This window comes from Cyprinus carpio, chromosome B10, assembly GCF_018340385.1.
Source record: "Cyprinus carpio isolate SPL01 chromosome B10, ASM1834038v1, whole genome shotgun sequence".
NCBI lineage: Eukaryota > Metazoa > Chordata > Actinopteri > Cypriniformes > Cyprinidae > Cyprinus > Cyprinus carpio.
This window is the reverse complement of record NC_056606.1, coordinates 20,173,851-20,192,313: the sequence shown is the minus strand read 5'-3', so window position 1 is coordinate 20,192,313 and position 18,463 is coordinate 20,173,851. Positions and strand designations below refer to the sequence as shown.

At 38.4% G+C, this 18,463-nt stretch overlaps 2 protein-coding genes across 5 annotated transcripts in view; both read left to right on the top strand.

The window, feature by feature from the left end:
- The first annotated feature begins 1,310 nt into the window (after positions 1-1,310).
- Positions 1,311-10,083, top strand: sept5b (septin 5b). Of its 3 annotated transcripts, none has more exons than XM_019111514.2 (12): positions 1,311-1,389; positions 1,551-1,561; positions 3,347-3,437; positions 4,684-4,770; positions 4,866-4,989; positions 5,069-5,203; positions 7,173-7,290; positions 7,408-7,509; positions 8,316-8,412; positions 8,570-8,705; positions 8,795-8,897; positions 9,626-10,078. In XM_019111514.2, exons 1-12 carry the CDS (start codon positions 1,347-1,349, stop codon positions 9,686-9,688), a joined length of 1,110 nt encoding a protein of 369 aa, XP_018967059.1. In that variant the 5' UTR covers positions 1,311-1,346; the 3' UTR covers positions 9,689-10,078. The 3 variants fall into 3 exon arrangements, with proteins under 3 accessions (XP_018967059.1, XP_018967057.1, XP_018967058.1); XM_019111512.2 differs by having other exon boundaries at positions 1,317-1,389; positions 1,548-1,561; positions 4,848-4,989; positions 9,626-10,083; XM_019111513.2 differs by having other exon boundaries at positions 1,317-1,389; positions 1,548-1,561; positions 9,626-10,076.
- Positions 10,084-16,091: 6,008 nt separating this feature from the next.
- LOC109097897 (multiple C2 and transmembrane domain-containing protein 1-like) overlaps positions 16,092-18,463 on the top strand; it is a 28,923-nt gene continuing 26,551 nt past the window's right edge. Inside the window, exon 1 of one of the 2 annotated variants that reach the window (XM_019111516.2) lies at positions 16,092-17,117. In XM_019111516.2, the coding sequence (XP_018967061.2) occupies positions 16,653-17,117 (465 nt within the window). In that variant the 5' untranslated portion in view covers positions 16,092-16,652. The remainder of the gene's footprint in view (positions 17,118-18,463) is intronic. The other variant, XM_042733114.1, reaches the window with a different exon arrangement.

Genomic DNA, 18,463 nt, shown 5'->3' with positions numbered 1-18,463 from the left:
TGGATCCTACAGTGCAGTGTTGACCTCCCTCCCTGATCGCATCAAATCATCCAAAGTCATTTACATGAAAGAAAAGTCCCCCTAGATCCGATTTTGTGAATCTAGCAGAAAAAGGTGCTGAAGCAACAAGTCATGCTAGGTGGATCAAAGGAGGCTCTTTTGTTTGAGGACTATACAATAAGATGTCAGTCTTCAAGTCTCCATAGAAATGGTCTGAAAGGTTTCTAAGGCATTTAGATTGATCAAATCCTCTGTGTTGAAGAAACAGCCTGCACTGATTAAGCCTGCTTCGCTGGAGGCCCCATACTCAAATCTGAAGTACTTAAAAACAAAGAAAATTGAAATAGTTTTATGTATTATAGTAGATACTATCAAATATACATCAATTAAAATATTGGTATATGTTTTAGAAGCACTGGCAAACAACTTCTGAAAGCAAATGAGGGATATCAACATTATTTCCCCAACAAACGATGAGAGGAAATTCATTCAAATTCATTCACTGGCCTGCATGCTTCATTTTTTTCTCCAGCAGGGTTACAGTGTCAGCATCTTCCTAATTTAAACAGCCTTTGATGTGTTTCTAGAATAAATAAACCGCTCCGTTTCTGACACGGAGAGAAACAATTCTATAGTTTGGCCTGGTAACCTGTCACACAGTTTCCTGGGCAGTATTTACAGAACAGGGTCTCGCTATTGTGTTGCTCTCTGGACATCTTCCTTTTGCATGTCGTTCTCAGTGAAGAAAATCACAATGCATGACTATACATGCATGACCTAGAATGGATCACAAAGGCTGTCTCACATGCATCCATTCCAACCATTATAGTGCAAACATTTATGAGAGTAACACGAACTGGATATGATTGTATGCTGCCACCATGTGTCAGATCTCTACAGCATGCAGTACTGGGAGAACCGTTTACATAAGCAATCTTTTTTATTTTTTTATTATTAAATGTAATAATTGCGTCAATTAAAGAAAAAGAAAAAAATTAACAACCAAATCCATTAGGCTTATTAATCAAAGTATTGCATATTAAAAATAATTTGGGATTAATTCGTTTATTTATATCGCATTTTATTTATTTTTAATATGCACTTATAAGTCGGTACAAAAGTTTTTATTTCTATCTATTTTCTTCCAGCTGTTTTTCAAGCCAACACATAAATCCTACTATGGCGAAACCTCATTTCATGAATATTAATTAAGTAATGCTTCCGTTGTGCGGCTGCTATCCAATGCCTCGGTGACCGTCCAATGGCGAAGGCTGGGCTAATGAATATTAATGAACACTCCTTCTCCATAGTGCGATGTGCGATTTGGCGTTCAGAAAGCGGCCGGGATGACAAGCAGCGCCAGGTACAAGAGCAGGGCGGTGAAATCAGGTAAGATAAGTGAAGTGTTACCGGTATGTGACTGAAATAACTGCAAGATTTAATAACGGAAACGTAATTTGTCTGTTTGCATCAATCGCTGTGAATTTCTGAACGCCTAAATGGGCGTCTGCATCCTTCACCTGCTGCGGGCGTCTCACATCACACAGCAGAAGATGCAGAGGTAAGATACTTTTTAGTCTGCAATTATCAACGTAAATAATGCGCTGCGTATCTGTGTGTTTGCCATAGGTTGATTCAGATCTGCGCGGATGCTGCATATGTTTCTGGGACAGTGGGCTGGGTTGCTATGAATAGAGCCATGGGGCTCATATGACTTGTCCTGCCTCACTTACATCTGTTTGGTTGCGAGAGTAACAATGAACACCAAAATATTATATTCTGTATATTCGGTCTGATATTTAAGTGTTGCAAATAACCTATCCATTAAATTTATAGATGCTGTCCATTTTCAGAAATGCATGAAATTAATCCTCACTGCCTGCTTTCAGTGTCCCACATTTCATCACAATCTCTGTTTGACCTCACTGTAAAGCAGCAGGAGAACTGCATGCATTGCATCATTTGAGGACAATGAAAAAGATGCTGATACCATCAGCCACTAGTCTTAGCATGCTCCTTAAAATTCATTGAAACGAATTACATAATAATTTTAATTATATGGATGAATCTTAAAAACATTTTAGCTCAAAATCAAAGTGGTGTTTTGCAGAAAGAAAATGAATTATGTTTGTTTGCATTGTGACACTTTTTTTTTCCCTTTATGCATTACTGTGATAAGCATTAGGGGAGAAATTTGATTAAATGTCACAATGCAAAAATCTTCCTAGTTCCAAAATTAGGGTTCATTTACTTTATGCAAAATATAAGTTTGTATTTATTTTCTTTACATTTTTGGGATTACATTTCCCATATAGTATTTTTAAATGATAAATATCCTAGTAAATTTATTATATGCCTATTTTATTTTTTTATTTTTTATGAGGTGTCACACTGTTTTGCAGTATTTCTCTGATATCATATTCCTCTTAAATATTGAAAAATTCCGATGCTCATGTGGTCCGCTCTGTGCACTTGCTTAGAAAATGTCTAAATGTGCACTTGGCTCTCTGTATGTCCACCCGAGGGTGAACTGACAGTCAACCTGGGCAACTGATGAAAATAACACTTATGCCTCTGTCTGCTAGGAAATGTTCATTTCTTGTCTTGTTTCTCGGTGAACGCCCACGAATACATGCACACAGCTTCCAGTGACCGAGACTGTTGCCAGTCGTGCATGAAAGCAAAATCAAGTATCCATGCCTCTGGGTGAGGATAAACCTCTTTCCCTGATTCCCAGACAATCCTAGAGATGAAGCCAAGTGGGAGAATCTATTGCGTGAAAACAGATTTTAAGTTTGTAACCTTCACTTTTTTGATCCAGAATTGTTTTTTGTAATATAATATAATGCTTTCTCAAAAACAAACACTAGTTAGTCTTATTGTATTTTTGTTTCATACAAACACAGATCCTGCATGCAAAACAAATTTGCATATTCTGCTGCCCTTTAAGATGCATTGGACCAATAAACGGCTAAATTTGCATATCTGCGATGCAAACCAAGCATAATGATTCTATATGACAGTAGAGAGGTTTTATATAATAGGATAAATTATGTAATATTGTAAATATGGACCGTGAGGCCTTCGGCACTGGCTGCTCCCGCACAGACTCTCTAAGCACAATGAAATATGGCAGGAATTCTGGGATTGCCCTAGTAAAGAAGTGAGTGTGGCTACATCAGGCTGGGGGTTGGGTGCTTGGATCCATCTTTATCCTGCAGCTATCACATGATTTGCTTAGCTGATGTCCGTTTTTGCATACTGTACAGTTGTTTTGATATGGAAAATAATGTGGTAGTATTAGCATTGCGTTATTAAATGATGTCATGGTATGTCATTGTTTTAGGAAAAAGAGTATGTTGGCTTCGCCACCCTCCCGAATCAGGTTCACAGGAAGTCGGTCAAAAAAGGCTTCGATTTCACACTCATGGTGGCAGGTGAGGTTCTTATCACCAGTGTTGTTATTGTTAACCGAAACTCATTTTACAACTATTAAATATTGTCATTTACTCATGTTGTTCCATGCCTTTCTGTATGTTTTCATGACTCTCTGTCTTCTGTGGAGCAAAAATAAAGAAGATCTTTTGAAGAATGTTGGTGACCAAACAGTTTTGGTTCCCATTGATTGATTCTATAGTATGGACAAAAAATACAATGGAAGTCAATGGGATCCAAAAATTTTTGGTTATCAACATTCTTCAAAACATCTCTTTTGTATTTCACATGCAGAAGAAAGAAAGGCATACAGGTTTGGAACAACATGAGGCTGAGTAAATTATGACTTTTAATATTTTTATTTTATTTTATTTATAGAATTTGTATTTTTGGATGGACTATCCGATTTAATTAAAATAATGATTAAATAAAATATAAATATTAAATGGAAAATGGAAAATTAAAAAACTGAAATGAAATTCAGAAATATTCCCTTGGCAAGTAACTGAATTAAAATAAGTTGAAGTTCAAGTACTAAAATTACTAAAACTAAAACTGAACTAAATAAAAAAAAATGAACTAAAGTTAAAACATGTAACAAAATTTACAACTTAAACTAAGATTAAAATGAAAATGGAAAATTAAAACTAAGATTAAAAATATTTATAAATACTATAATAGTATATAAAAATGACACTGCTTATAACCAAAAACAGCAAGGAACAGTGTTATTTTAGTACAATTGAGAAACTATTAGTGTTTATTAATATTTTCTTATTTATTTTTATTTTTATATTTTGCATTTTTATTTAAAATTTAAGTAATTTTGTTGCGTGTTTTGTCATTTTTAGTGTCTTTTTTATATGTAGGATTATATAATTGTTTTAATTAATTTTTATTTCAGTTTTAGTTTTAATTGAGCACATCAAGTTAAACTAAATTAAAATGAGAAATGTTGCTGAAACAGCGGAATAAAAAGTTTTTTTATATTTTTTTTTTTTAATTAACATTTGTTTTGTCAAGTAATGAAAATGTGTTTTTATTGGTTTTAATTTTAGTTTCAGTTTTAGTTTGATATAACTATAATAACCCTGCGAAATAAAATGGTTTTTTTTTTTTTTTTTTTGCCAATTTTAACGATTCGTATAATGGAAAGAGTACAGATAAAGATGGGGGACTCAAACTTTCCTCGACCACATGAGCAAAAACTGCATTTCTGCATGTTTACACAGACTCATTGTTTTTTAGGGGAGTCTGGTCTTGGAAAGTCCACCCTGATCAACAGCTTGTTCCTCACAGATCTGTACAAGGACAGAAAACTACTCAACGCTGAAGGTATGTTTCTGCTCCCATATTTGACTTACTGCAGTTTAAATGATGCCATCTAAAAGACACATCTGTCCTTCCTCAAGAATGTATTTTGTGTTTAGAGCGCATCAGTCAGACCGTGGAGATCATCAAACACACGGTTGACATCGAGGAGAAGGGCGTTAAGCTAAAGCTAACTATTATAGACACACCAGGTTTTGGAGATGCTGTCAATAACACAGAGAGGTAAGTACTTAAAGTTTAGCTCAGATTTGTTCATTATTGGTAGTTTTCTGTTAACAGAATGTTTTGTCTCAATCCTCAGCTGGAAGGCCATTACTGACTATATTGACCAGCAGTTTGAACAGTATTTTCGGGATGAAAGTGGCTTGAACAGGAAGAACATCCAGGATAACCGTGTCCACTGCTGCTTGTACTTCATCCCTCCGTTTGGACATGGGTAATCCATCCCTGACTCTCTGCTAATATATTGTACATATCTGAATAAAATATGTTCAGATAAAAGCACTCAAACAGTAGAGCGTGGCGCTTAGGGTTATGGGTTTGATTCTCGGTGGATGCACAAACTAAAATAAATATATAAAAATACCTTAAACATATACATAAAATGCTATGTAAGTTGCTTTGGATAAAAGTGTCTGCAAATGCATAAATGAAAATGAAATACATGAAATGTTACATGTTAAATTTAGCAAAATAAAATAATTCTTAAAAGAATAAAAATTATTAGTGCTGTCAACCGATTAATCGCGATTAATCACATCCAAAATAAAAGTTTTTGTTTACATAATATATGTATGTGTACTGTGTATATTTATTATGTATATATAAATACACACACACATACAGTATATATTTTGGAAATATTTACATGTATGTACATTTATATTCTTGTATTTTATGTTACAAACCCGATTCCAAAAAAGTTGGGACACTGTACAAATTGTGAGTAAAAAAGGAATGGAATAATTTACAAATCTCATAAACTTATATTTTATTCACAATAGAATATAGATAACATATCAAATGTTGAAAGTGAGACATTTTGAAATGTCATGCCAAATATTGGCTCATTTTGGATTTCATGAGAGCTACACATTCCAAAAAAGTTGGGACAGGTAGCAATAAGAGGCCGAAATGTAAAATGTACATATAAAGAACAGCTGGAGGACCAATTTGCAACTTATTAGGTCAATTGGCAACATGATTGGGTATAAAAAGAGCCTCTCAGAGCGGCAGTGTCTCTCAGAAGTCAAGATGGGCAGAGGATCACCAATTCCCCCAATGCTGCGGCGAAAAATAGTGTAGCAATATCAGAAAGGAGTTTCTCAGAGAAAAACTGCAAAGAGTTTGAAGTTATCATCATCTACAGTGCATAATATCATCCAAAGATTCAGAGAATCTGGAACAATCTCTGTGTGTAAGGGTCAAGACCGGAAAACCATACTGGATGCCCGTGATCTTCAGGCCCTTAGACGGCACTGCATCACATCCAGGAATGCTACTGTAATGGAAATCACAACATGGGCTCAGGAATACTTCCAGAAAACATTATCGGTGAACACAATCCACCGTGCCATTCGCCGTTGCCGGCCGGCTAAAACTCTATGGGCCAAAAAAGAAGCCATATCTAAACATGATCCAGAAGCGCAGGCGTTTTCTCTGGGCCAAGGCTCATTTAAAATGGACTGTGGCAAAGTGGAAAACTGCTCTGTGGTCAGACGAATCAAAATTTGAAGCTCTTTTTGGAAAACTGGCACGCCATGTCATACGGAGTAAAGAGGACAAGGACAACCCAAGTTGTTATCAGCGCTCAGTTCAGAAGCCTGCATCTCTGATGGTATGGGGTTTGCATGAGTGTGTGTGGCATGGGCAGCTTACACATCTGGAAAGGCACCATCAATGCTGAAAGGTATATCCAAGTTCTAGAACAACATATGCTCCCATCCAGACGTCGTCTCTTTCAGGTAAGACCTTGCATTTTCCAACATAACAATGTCAGACCACATACTGCATCAATCTTTCACCCATAGAAAACTCGAAAAATATTTGGAAATTTGAAACTTCCACATCATTGCGTTTTGTTTTTATTCACAATTTGTACAGTGTCCCAACTTTTTTGGAATTGGCTTTGTATTAATATTTCACAGTATTACTGTTCTTAATGTATTTGTAATTAAATAAATGCAACCATGGTGAGCAGAAGAGACTTCTTTTAAGAACATTTTAAAAAAAATGTACTGAGCCCAAATATTTGAATAGTAATATGCATTTCATCCTATTATGAATGAACTAAAAATCTTATTGTTATATGGCCTCTAGACTCTAAATGTCTCTTTATTTGAAAGAAAAGTGAATAAAGTATCTCAGCCCGGATAAGCCCACTCACTCTCTCTTCTCCCCCTCAGGCTGCGGCCCGTGGACGTGGAGTTTATGAAAGCGCTGCAGGACAAGGTGAACGTGGTTCCACTCATTTCCAAGGCTGACTGTCTGACGCCAGCGGAGATGAGGAAGATGAAGGACAGGGTAAAGTGGATCAGCCTGTTTCTACAGACACACACTCACACTCAGAATCACACAGCGTCCTCACTCCACATGTCAGGGCTTCTGACGTAACCAATGTTTTTCATCCTTCTTTTCAAGGTGAGGGAGGAGATTGAGAAGTTCGGAATCAAAGTGTACCAGTTCCCAGACTGTGATTCCGATGAGGACGAGGAGTTCAAGCAACAGGACCGAGAGCTAAAGGTTAGGATCATGCCTCATAAACAGATGCTGGAGTACTTAATGACTCGAGACATGAAAAGTTCCATCCAAGGCTGATGTCTGGTTCATAGAGTCCACGGCAGATTAAAACCATTGGGAGTTTGACGAAGAATCAAAGTCACTCATCCAAAACCAAATGCACCGCCTCCATTAAGGGGTTTAAGGTTTGACTGCTGGTAGATGCTGTAACTATTCCTCTGGCACATTTTTAATTTCGCAAATAATAATTATAATAATAATAAAAAATACAAAAAAACAAAAAAAAAAAACGAAAAAAAATAATTAAAAAAAAAAATAAAAAATTAAAGTAAAAAATATATAAAAGAAAAATAAATATTTGAAAAACTACTGTATGCTCAACTTTTCCTGCAGAAACTTTAAAAGTAAATAAATAAAGAAAGAAATAATAAAAAAGTTAAAATATATATATACATGAAAAGGGAGTCCATCATTATCAAAAAAAAAACCCCAGCTTTAAACTAAACTCCATCTAACTAATTAATGTACACTTTAAAATCATATAACATAACTAAACAAACTAAAATAAAATAAAATAAAATAAAAAATAAAAAAAAAAAAAAAAAAAAAAAAATATTCATAATTTAAGTAAATAAAATATTTTTTTAAAGTAAATAATTCAACCGAGCAATAGAATAAATCACCATATTTGGAAAGACGACTGTAAACTTAAGTCTTCCTAGAGAACTTTGCTAACTAATTTATGTAATCTTTAAAAGCGTTAAAATTTAGAAGCAAAAAATCTAAATGTTCTATGTTATGTGTTTCAGGAGAGCACTCCATTTGCTGTGATTGGGAGCAACACGATAGTTGAGGTCAAAGGTCAGCGGGTGAGAGGCAGACTTTACCCATGGGGTATTGTGGAAGGTCAGTACGGATCTGCACTTGAATATCTATGTTTTGCATGAGACAGACTCTGTGCTGACAAGTTTTGATCAACCATGTGCCAGCTAACCATAAATGTATTAAAAGGTTTTGAAACAGATTTGTGTTTATATATATATATATATTTTTTTTATCACAGTGGAGAATCAGTCCCATTGTGATTTTGTCAAGCTGAGGAACATGTTGATTCGCTCACACATGCACGACCTGAAAGACATCACGTGTGACGTGCACTATGAAAACTACAGGGCACAGTGCATACAGCAGATGACAAGGTAAGTCACAATGCTTTCCTACTAAATATCATAGAAAAAGGGACTGTGCCATTGACTTTATCGCTTATGAGATGTTCTGTTTGCACCAGCAAACTGACCCAGGATAATCGCGTGGAGAGCCCCATCCCAATACTACCACTGTCCACCCCGGACGCAGAGACAGAAAAGTTGATAAAGATGAAGGATGAAGAGGTCAGTCAGCTGTCCTGCTTAATCTAGTCATTTCAGTTCTTAGCTGTTACTTTATAAATGTGGCATCGAGCACAAAACTAGTGTTTTGGAGACATAATTTTTTTTTTACCAGTCATGAAAATGTATGTGCATTATTTCATTAAAAAATCAGGCAGAACAAATAGGCGAAAAATCTAACTGCAATTTATTATTATTATTATTATTTGTATTATTAATAATGTTATTAAATATTTTATTTATTAAAAATAAATCAATAAAGAAATATCCCTATTATACTATTTAACTGTAAAGTATCTCATAATAATATATTAAATTTATATAAGAATGCTAATTATTATTATTTTATATAACAACAGTACAATTACAATACGGATATTTATATTTTTTTCTTTGCTTTCAAATGTTAGCTATTATTTTGTCATAAAACTGCAGGGAACTTCTCTGTTGAAATGCTTCTCTTTTTTGACAACAGATTTATAAACCATTCTCATTATAAACTTGGTAAGATGTTTGGGCTTGTTGCATTTTCAGGAATATTTATTTTTATAATTACAACGCAAGCTTTGCAAACTGATAATTGCGATAAACCATATTGTATTCTCGGGTTTCATATTCTCACCAACGCTGCTTTTTATTCACCTTTGGTGCTTGGCGATTGTTAATTTTAGGCCCTGTTTGAAACCCTAAATGCTGAATCTGCCTAATATCGCTGACTTTGTCCCTCACAGTTGCGGAGGATGCAGGAGATGCTTCAAAAAATGCAGCAGCAGATGCACGAACAGGACCTGTGAACACTGCCCTGAGCAAAAACTGCTGATTTCAACTTGTCTGCACTTTTACACAAGCAGACACATAACACTTTAACATCATCACACTGAAGGATTTTCAGTAGATAAGCAAACAGATGTATTTGTATGTCAAACACAACACACAGATATGAATGCATGTGTCAAGCACTACGGTTAAAAGGGTCACTTCTAGGGCTTTGCAAAAAATCGAATGCGATTTTCATGCGCATCTCCTCAGTAAAGGCGCTCCTTTGATTAGTAATATATCTCCAGATCAGGATCAGGATCAGTTCGGATCAGTTCAGATCAGGATTGCCAGATTTTCAAAACAAAACCTCCCCAATTGCTTCTCAAAACTAGTCCAATTGCGTTTCGATCCGGGCGATAAAAATACACGTTTTTGGCAGGGTTCCCTTGGTAATGTTCACATTTTAGGGGCTAAATATCACGTTATTGGTATTGGGGTCGCTTCTACCCACGAACATGAAAAACAACCACAGACTTGGCAACACTGGTTGGCATTTACTACACAGAGCCGTAAATCACTGACAATCTACACAAAATCGATTTTAAAACCACAGGCGATTCTTTGTCGATTTTGAAAGCGATTTTGTGTAGCTTGTCGGTGGACTACGGCTCTGTGTAGTAAATGCCGCTCCACCTGAACCAGTGTTGCCAAGTCTGCGGTTGTTTTTCATGTCTGAGGTTGAAGTGACCCCAATACCAATAACGTGATATTTAGCCCCTAAAATGCGAATTTTACCAAGGCAACCCTGCCAAAAAAACGTATATTTTAACCCCGGGATGCAATTTTTATCAGGGAACCTCCTGGAAACGTGATTGGGCTAGTTTTGGCCTAGTTTTGAGAAGCAACTGGGCAGGATTTGTTGTGAAAACCTGGCAACCCTGATCTTAACGCACGTGCTGGAGATATACTACTAATTACAAGAGCGTCTTTACTGATGAGATGCGCATGAAAATCACATTTGATTTTTTGCACAGCCCTAGTCACTTCACCCGAGCCTTATATCTAAAACCAGGCTCCAAGTTAAAATATTTGGCAACACTAAAAGTTGTTTTCACACTTTGTACAGTCCATGTGATGCTGTATGACTGTTTCCATGGCAAAGACTGCTGCTTTATTCACAGCAGACATGGCAAATGTTCTGTCTTATTGTTTTTTGTTTGCTGTTTTTGTGATCTGTTTCTATCCCAGTTTTTTAAATATTTTTAGTAAGGTGTGTGAGTGTGTATATGTGTGTGTGTGTGTGTGTGTGTGTGTGTGTGTGTGTGTGTGCGCGTGCGAGTTTGTGCGCCTGTGCCGATTTGCTTAAACAAGAGCACTGAGTAGAATACTAAATATCTGAGTGATTTTCTATTTTTAAAATAGCTATACCAATAAGTTATTACGTCTTGAACAAGGTTAAGAAGTATCAAAACATTTGCAGTATTAAAGCTTATTTGTCTCTGAAGGCCTTGTCAGAGCACCTTAAACTGCAAACTTTGCTGTATGTTGAAGAGAATTTTCACTGATCCATGCAACCTTTTGTCTACCTTATGGATTGAACATATATGACAGTTTTATGTAATTTAGATTTTAATATGACACTAAGGATGACTTTTCCAGTCTTAAAACACTTAATTATTTATAATATTTCACTATATGGATATCAGACAATCTGTATCAGTGAATAGGCGCAGACATCTTTTATATCACCAGTTGTTGTTGGTTTTAGATGGGTGCATTGAGATATTGATTCATGTGCCCTGTATGCGTTTACTCAAGCTATTCCTATAAGCATGACAAATGCACCATCTGCCATTTATCATGATTCCTTGGAAAAATAAACATCTTCTGTGGTAAACCTGTCTGGTCTGTACATCTTTTCACCTCTGGTAAATATATATTTTTTAGAGTTCTCAATATATAATTCCACTTTCATGTCATTAATAGCCAAATTTATATTTTCCATGACATTGGTTCAGGTATTAAAATATGTGACTTTGAAAGTATACATAAAATGTTGACTCTAAAATGCTTGTGTGTTAGTGGTGGGGATTTTGAACCATCCTATTGACTAGAATGATTCAAAAGATTAATTCTGTTAGACACTCGCCGATTCATTAAAAACCACCAACCAAAACTTCTTGGTTACATATGTAACCTTGGTTCCCTAAATAGGGAACGTGATGCTGCAATGGCATCATTGCTATTGGAAACACCTGCGGTGTGACAAATGTCTGAAGCCCTTATACTATAACGCCAATTCATTGGCCAATAGCACTTAGCACCGCCCAAGTACGTCACATATGCTCTTATATGCATGCTGCGTGCTATTTCATCAGATTTCCCAAGGAAGTGCTATTGAAGGTACAGAACAGCCAGCATCACATCATCTCTTTCCCTATTCAGGGAACAATGGTTATATACGTACCCGAAAAGTTCCCTTTCATAGGTTCACTTCAGTGCTGCTATGGGAACGCTATACCATAACGCCTGATGTGCCTAAGAGAGCTGGAAGCCCGAGGAAAGAGTCTGCTCAAGCATAAGAGACACGGAAGATATAGCCTTCTCTATCAATGTGACATTCTCTGTTTGGTGACAGCAGACCCTTTGCTCTTACCAAAACACACCTACAACTGGAAGAGCCACGACAATGGGCTGTGCGGTCAACTAATAGAATATTGCCATACTGTGATGCGTGACCCGGTCAAAACACCGGCGCTACAAGACAAAAACAAAGAGAACACTCCAAAGATAAAGGAAAACTTGAAATCGCATCATATGACCCCTTTAAGGATCGAAAGTTATCTGACACAGACTTGAACAGCTCAAATGGATGGCCTGCCAGGCCTTCCAAATGAAAGACAAGTTCCAAAAAGGAATCTGTGCCAGCGGAAAGGTCTAAGCCATCTCGACCCCTGCATGAAACTGGAAACCAGAGGATGACATCACGCTGAAACACCTCTTATGGGTAATGCTCAGCAGATATGGCTGCAACATAATCTTAAGAGTTGCAAGGCCCTACAGGGCAATGGACTGGGTCAAGATTGCATTGCTTACACCAGGAAGCAAGAAGCTTCCACTTAAGGGCATACAGCGTCTCATGGAGGGAGCCTTAGAATTAAGAATTGTGTCGTAATCTCTGCCGAGAGACTGGAACACATTACAACTCCGCTCAGGGGCCAAACCCATTACTTCCAAAAATTCGGATAGGGATGTCCAAATCATGCCCACAACCTAACACACCAACCAATTCCTGAGAACAATGTCCCAATGGGACAGAACAACACAACCAACAACACCAAAAACCACGTCTGAGTGGGCCAGATGGCACCACCAACAACAGACGTTCCACTTTGACCACCAGTACTCTAAACAGAACCGTTCGGGAGCAAACGGGTCGACAGGAATGCATAAAGACTGGTCCTGGCCAATACTGGCTAGAGCATCCACACCCAGAGGCAACAGAGGAGACAAGGAAACCAGAGAGGGCAATGCGTTACCTCTAAGCCAGTGGTTCCCAATCCTGGTCCTGAAGAACCCCCAACACTCCACATTTTAGACGTCTCCCTATTCAAACACACCTGATTCAACTCATCAGCCCATTAGTGAAGACTCCAAGACCTCAAATGTGTGTGTCAGATAAGAGAGACACCAAAAACATGCAGTGTTGGGGGTTCTCCAGGACCAGGATTGGGAACCACTGCTCTAAACAAACAATCACCTCCTCTCGGCCAAAACTCTGCCATATGAGACTCCTCACCTGAGGGTGCAATCTCCATTCTCCAGCCTACAGTTTGTGTGATTGAGCTAATATCAGCCAATCGTCAAGGTAACTAAAACCTCAGTCACCCTGGAGCCACAACAGGGCCAGAGATGCATCCATTCACCTTGCGTTCGAGAAGTTCAAATGGAAGAATACAGTATTGGCAAGCCTTTTTCAAAAGCAAGCCTGGGGAGCTTCCTGAGTCTCTTGACAATCTGGATGCAGAAGTACGCATCCTTAGATCGATGGTCACAAATCAAACTCCAGTTCACATACAGACAGGATGAACTTCTGCATCAGCATCTTGAAACTGCTTACTCCAAGCACGAGGTTAGGTGACGCAAATCCAAATCAACGCAAACCAGTCACACTAAAAGTGACAGCGTTACTCCCAAATGGGTGGTCGCCATAGAAGGTGGATGGTGTAACCATACGACAGCCTGATCCTCCCTCATGAGGCCCCCGTGACACCTGAGTTACGGGAAAAACCTCTGAAAAAGGAAATGGAAACTAAAATTAGGCATGCCAGCACCAACCACAAGAGTGGGGGCTTGAATGTCAACATTGACCCTGCACCAATGGCCTTAGGGCTATCCTCTCGATCTCCAAAAGCTAAGGCATGGAGAACTGTCAAAATCAGTCAGAAACGCAACAAGCGGCGGAACAGCTGACAGAGGCAAACACACTTGACAGAGGCAAACACAGGTTGCCCACATTCATGCAAAAGTTCCAGTTCGATGGAACAGCAGAGATGAAAAGAACAGAGTAATTAGTCATACAAACCACTGCTTGGTAGCATGAAACACCCAACATTTCCAGCGCACAATAATGTATGCTGCAGTCACATAATGCAGCCAGTCATGTGTAGGAAGTGTTGGTAGCGAAAGCGCTGCATCAATCACATGAAGTAGGCTGACCAAGGTGAGCATTAACAGCTTGCCATAAGAAATACTCTTACATGTGAACTCATTCACACAGTAGCTTAGCTCAGTGCATCTCAGTTGGGATGAAAAAAATTATTAGTCATGCAAATAGTGTTGGTAGCCTGAAGTTCCATAAACCATGTTGCACAACAAAAGTGTGTTGCAAAACTCCACTATTTGTTCCAGCCCAAAGCAGCAGCGGAGCTGAAAGAATAATAATTATTAGTCAGGCTGACTAGTGTTTGGTAGCATGAAGCACCAAAAACCATAGTGCACGACAAACTTCAGCTGTGGAGTCTGTGCCTAAAAACAAGAGTTGGAAGTGTAAGCGCCAAATCAATGTAAGTGCCTTAATTAAAGCAGTGCAGAAATAGAGAGAGACAGGAAAAACCCCTTCTCACTCTGCAGCCGAATCACTATGGCATTAGGTGTAAAACAGCTTGCCATAGGAATTTCCTCTAGATATGTGAGCTCACCCACTGTTTTGTTCCAGCTCAAAGCAGCAGCGGAGCTGAAAAGAAAAATTAACAGCAGGGCAGACTTATGCATGGTAGCATGAAGCACCAAGACCACAGTGCATGACAAACATCTTCTGTAGGACTCCTAGAGTCTGCGCCTAAAGCAGTACACGAAACAAGAGTTGGAAGTGTAAGTACCAATTCGAATGAACGTGCCTGCATCTGCATTTGTGCAGCTTAGCTTAGCTTATCTAATGCATGGGTCACCTACGAACTCAGGACCCCGAGGCAGCTGTAGAGTATGCATCTAATCCGCAGCCGAAACAAACGATTAATGAGCTTGTGGAGCTGGAATCAGATTTCACTAAACCACCGGACTCCCAAGGCGCTCTACTGATGAACGCGCATGGTCCGGGGAAGACAGAGAGAGAGAAGGGGATTTATTCTGTTTGCTCACTCTCTCTCCATATACTTGGGCTCATCTCCATCACCCCAAGCGTCAAGCTCATGCTGTGCCTCGGCAACTGCAAAACGGGAACAGCATGAGTCCAAGCAAAAATCACCCATACATAAAAAACACAAAGAACCCATACTACAACAATCACAAACACACATATCATCATGCATACAAAAAAAATAGTCAGCGAAAAAGTCTTCCTGCCTGTTTTCTCTGGAGTCTGTGTAGGCCTAACATGCATCCATGCATATCGGAAAACTCATTGTGTCCGCCTTAGAGAAGTAAACAATCTAACGCTCTTCATTGACTTCCTATTGTGGGAAGCTGTCTCCTTGTCATTTCTGACTTATAACAAAAAACAGAGCAATGCCTAAAAGCTGCTATGTGACAAGGTGTACAGTAAACAAGCTAAAAAACCCAGAACTATGTTTTTATATAAGGAGCATGACATGCAAGTAAAAATAAATAAATCGTGCGCACGATTTACTAATTTGTTCCCTCGATGTACTAAAATTGTACTTTATAAGATTTATAAAATGAGGGAACGAATTAAATCGTGCACACAATTTATAAGTCGAGGGAATGAAATAGTAAATCATGCACACGATTAGCCTTTTTATTGCATGCCACGTGCGGGCCTCCGTATTTATAAGCTGTCGACCCTCCCAAAAACGGAGAGCGTTGTTTTGTCCCCCTCCCCCACCCAGGTGGGCGTGGTTTTCAGATTATGACGCATGTCGCTCTGTCCTCTGTTGGTACACGCTACAGTCAGTCATTGAAGTCAGTCTTTGAACTTGAACAAGAACGATTTGTTCAATTAAAGAATTGCTTCTAAAACACGAACTAACCCCCACCCCACCCCGTGTGCAAATAATAAACTTTGTATATTGCGTGAAGTCCACAGGTTTGTCTTATGGTAAATCGTTTTTGCATACATATTTGCATATTACATTCTTCGATCACGTCGTGTCGAATTAACACAGACCACAACGTAGAAGGAGTTTAACAGAAGTGCATGTAAATAAGAGCTCGGTGGGCAGGAACGATGCGTTGCGTAATCACAGATGGGACTTATTTATTATGGATACCAAAGCAACTTTTTCAAGATACTGGGCGTGTATGAGGACAACAGAGTGGGAGACTGTCTCGTTTTATAAAACCTTGAAAGGTCTGCAGATGTGCTCTGAAAAAACTTGCCTCTCCATCATTCTACTTCCGCATCAAACATGCGTTTAACACTCAACATGTCCTGCTGAGCACAACACTGAAGTAAATGCTATTTGCATCGGTTTGCATGTTTTCAACATTAACCTCACCGAAACATCTGCCTGGGACGCAGCAGCAGACTTTAGAGATCATATGGAGGGGAAACTGGACATGGATGATGTTTCTCCATCCCACCATCAGCATCAGCGGGGCTTGTGGAAATCCTTCCACGGCAGACCCAAAGTCACCGGCAGCCCCAAACTGGGCAAAAAAGACCGAAAGCAAGAAAGCGGGTTTTGGATATTTAAAAAGAAACGACCAAATGGTTTGGACCGAGCGTTGTCTTCGTCTCAACCCAATCTGACCAGCGCAGCAGCCGCTCCAGATGGTGGTGAGAGCGGAAGGACGCGCCGCGACTCGCCCGAGCTCGGTGTCGGAACGGCGGCCGTAACAGCAGCGTCGCTCGGTGCGGAGATCCAGATGCTGAAAAGAACCGTCAGCTCCAAACCGACGCTCTCCCAGTTGGTGCAGTCTCAACATAAACCTGCTCTGCAGGGGTCCACATGCACTAATGATTCTGTGATGAATGGTAACGAGGAAGAGCTCAATAAAAGTGTGGTAAGATGATTTATAATCTTTCAGACGTTTTTGCAATAGCACTGCAGTAATATATGATGGATGATACAGATAGTTTATGCTCTACCTTAACATTAGCAGATATTTTAGAACGTAAAAAATAGATTGTTTTTTGTTTTAAATACAGTGACCTATCCAAAACAGGAACATTTTTATTTTAATTAATTTATTATTTTTTTTTTTTATAAATTTGTATAATAACTTGTACGGTTTTGTGATGCCGCAGCTTCCTAAATATAAATGTATTAAAACAGATTTAGTGTAATTTCTAGTTGATAGTGATAGACTTTTTTAGGTAAAATGAGTCATCAGCAAACGTGAAACTGAATTTAGGTTTATAGAAAATCTGTTTGCTACAAAATATTACAACAAATACATTTTCTTATAAGAAACATGATTAATTACAGCCAAGTTCCTGCTGGAAAAGCCATGTTATATTAGTTAAAGCTGTTTTTTTTTATAACCAAGTAGCTGTTTTTTTATAGGTGAAACTTGATCAAGGTGTACCAAGTCAATCTCAAACATCCTAGTTTGAAGCAGACCACAAATGAGCAGCATGCTTCAGATGGACACCATATAAAACCAGACTAATATGCAGGCTGAGATCTGTTAGATCTTGAAGCTTAATCACATCCTATGGATCCTATGGTAATTTTGGAAATGGAAACATTTCCAGAATTACTTAGATTGGGTTTAAAGGGCAATCGACCATCAAGCCCATTTGCCTCATTTTACCTGATGTCCCACTTTTGCTGAGTCCACCCTACCAACTGCTTTGAATACAATCAAACAAAAACAGAATGATTTTGACACTGTAATATTTTTTACATGGCAAGTCCAAATCAGATGTCTTGTCAGAACTCCTCCAGTTATCAGTAGAGTCATTTTTTTGTTGCATGCATGCATGTGAATATCTTTGACCTTGTACATACACATTTTAAGCCTTTAATGGATGCACACCAAGGTTTACCTGAATCAGGTGTTTTTGTGCAAGTTCGTTTTTACATTTGTAGATGCAAAGTGATGTGTTTGCATAGTCAAACTCATGTCAGATTCCCATTCACACAAGGACATGTGCCAGAACGAGCTCAGGTCAGCCTTTTTTCTACAAGTTTTTCTTTTAAAATTGTAAAGTTTGGTCTTGACATTGAGTTTTGTCTACAGCTGCTAGTTTCAGTCATGATGGCACTGTACAGTTAGTTCTCTTTGTTCCAGGGGGTGTTTGCCAAGCTGGTTTTGCAAGAAGAGGAACTTGCCTAAAAGTAAAGACACACAAACACATATAACAGGCTTAAAGCCAAACAGGGTGCCAAGTGTTGAGTAAGGTT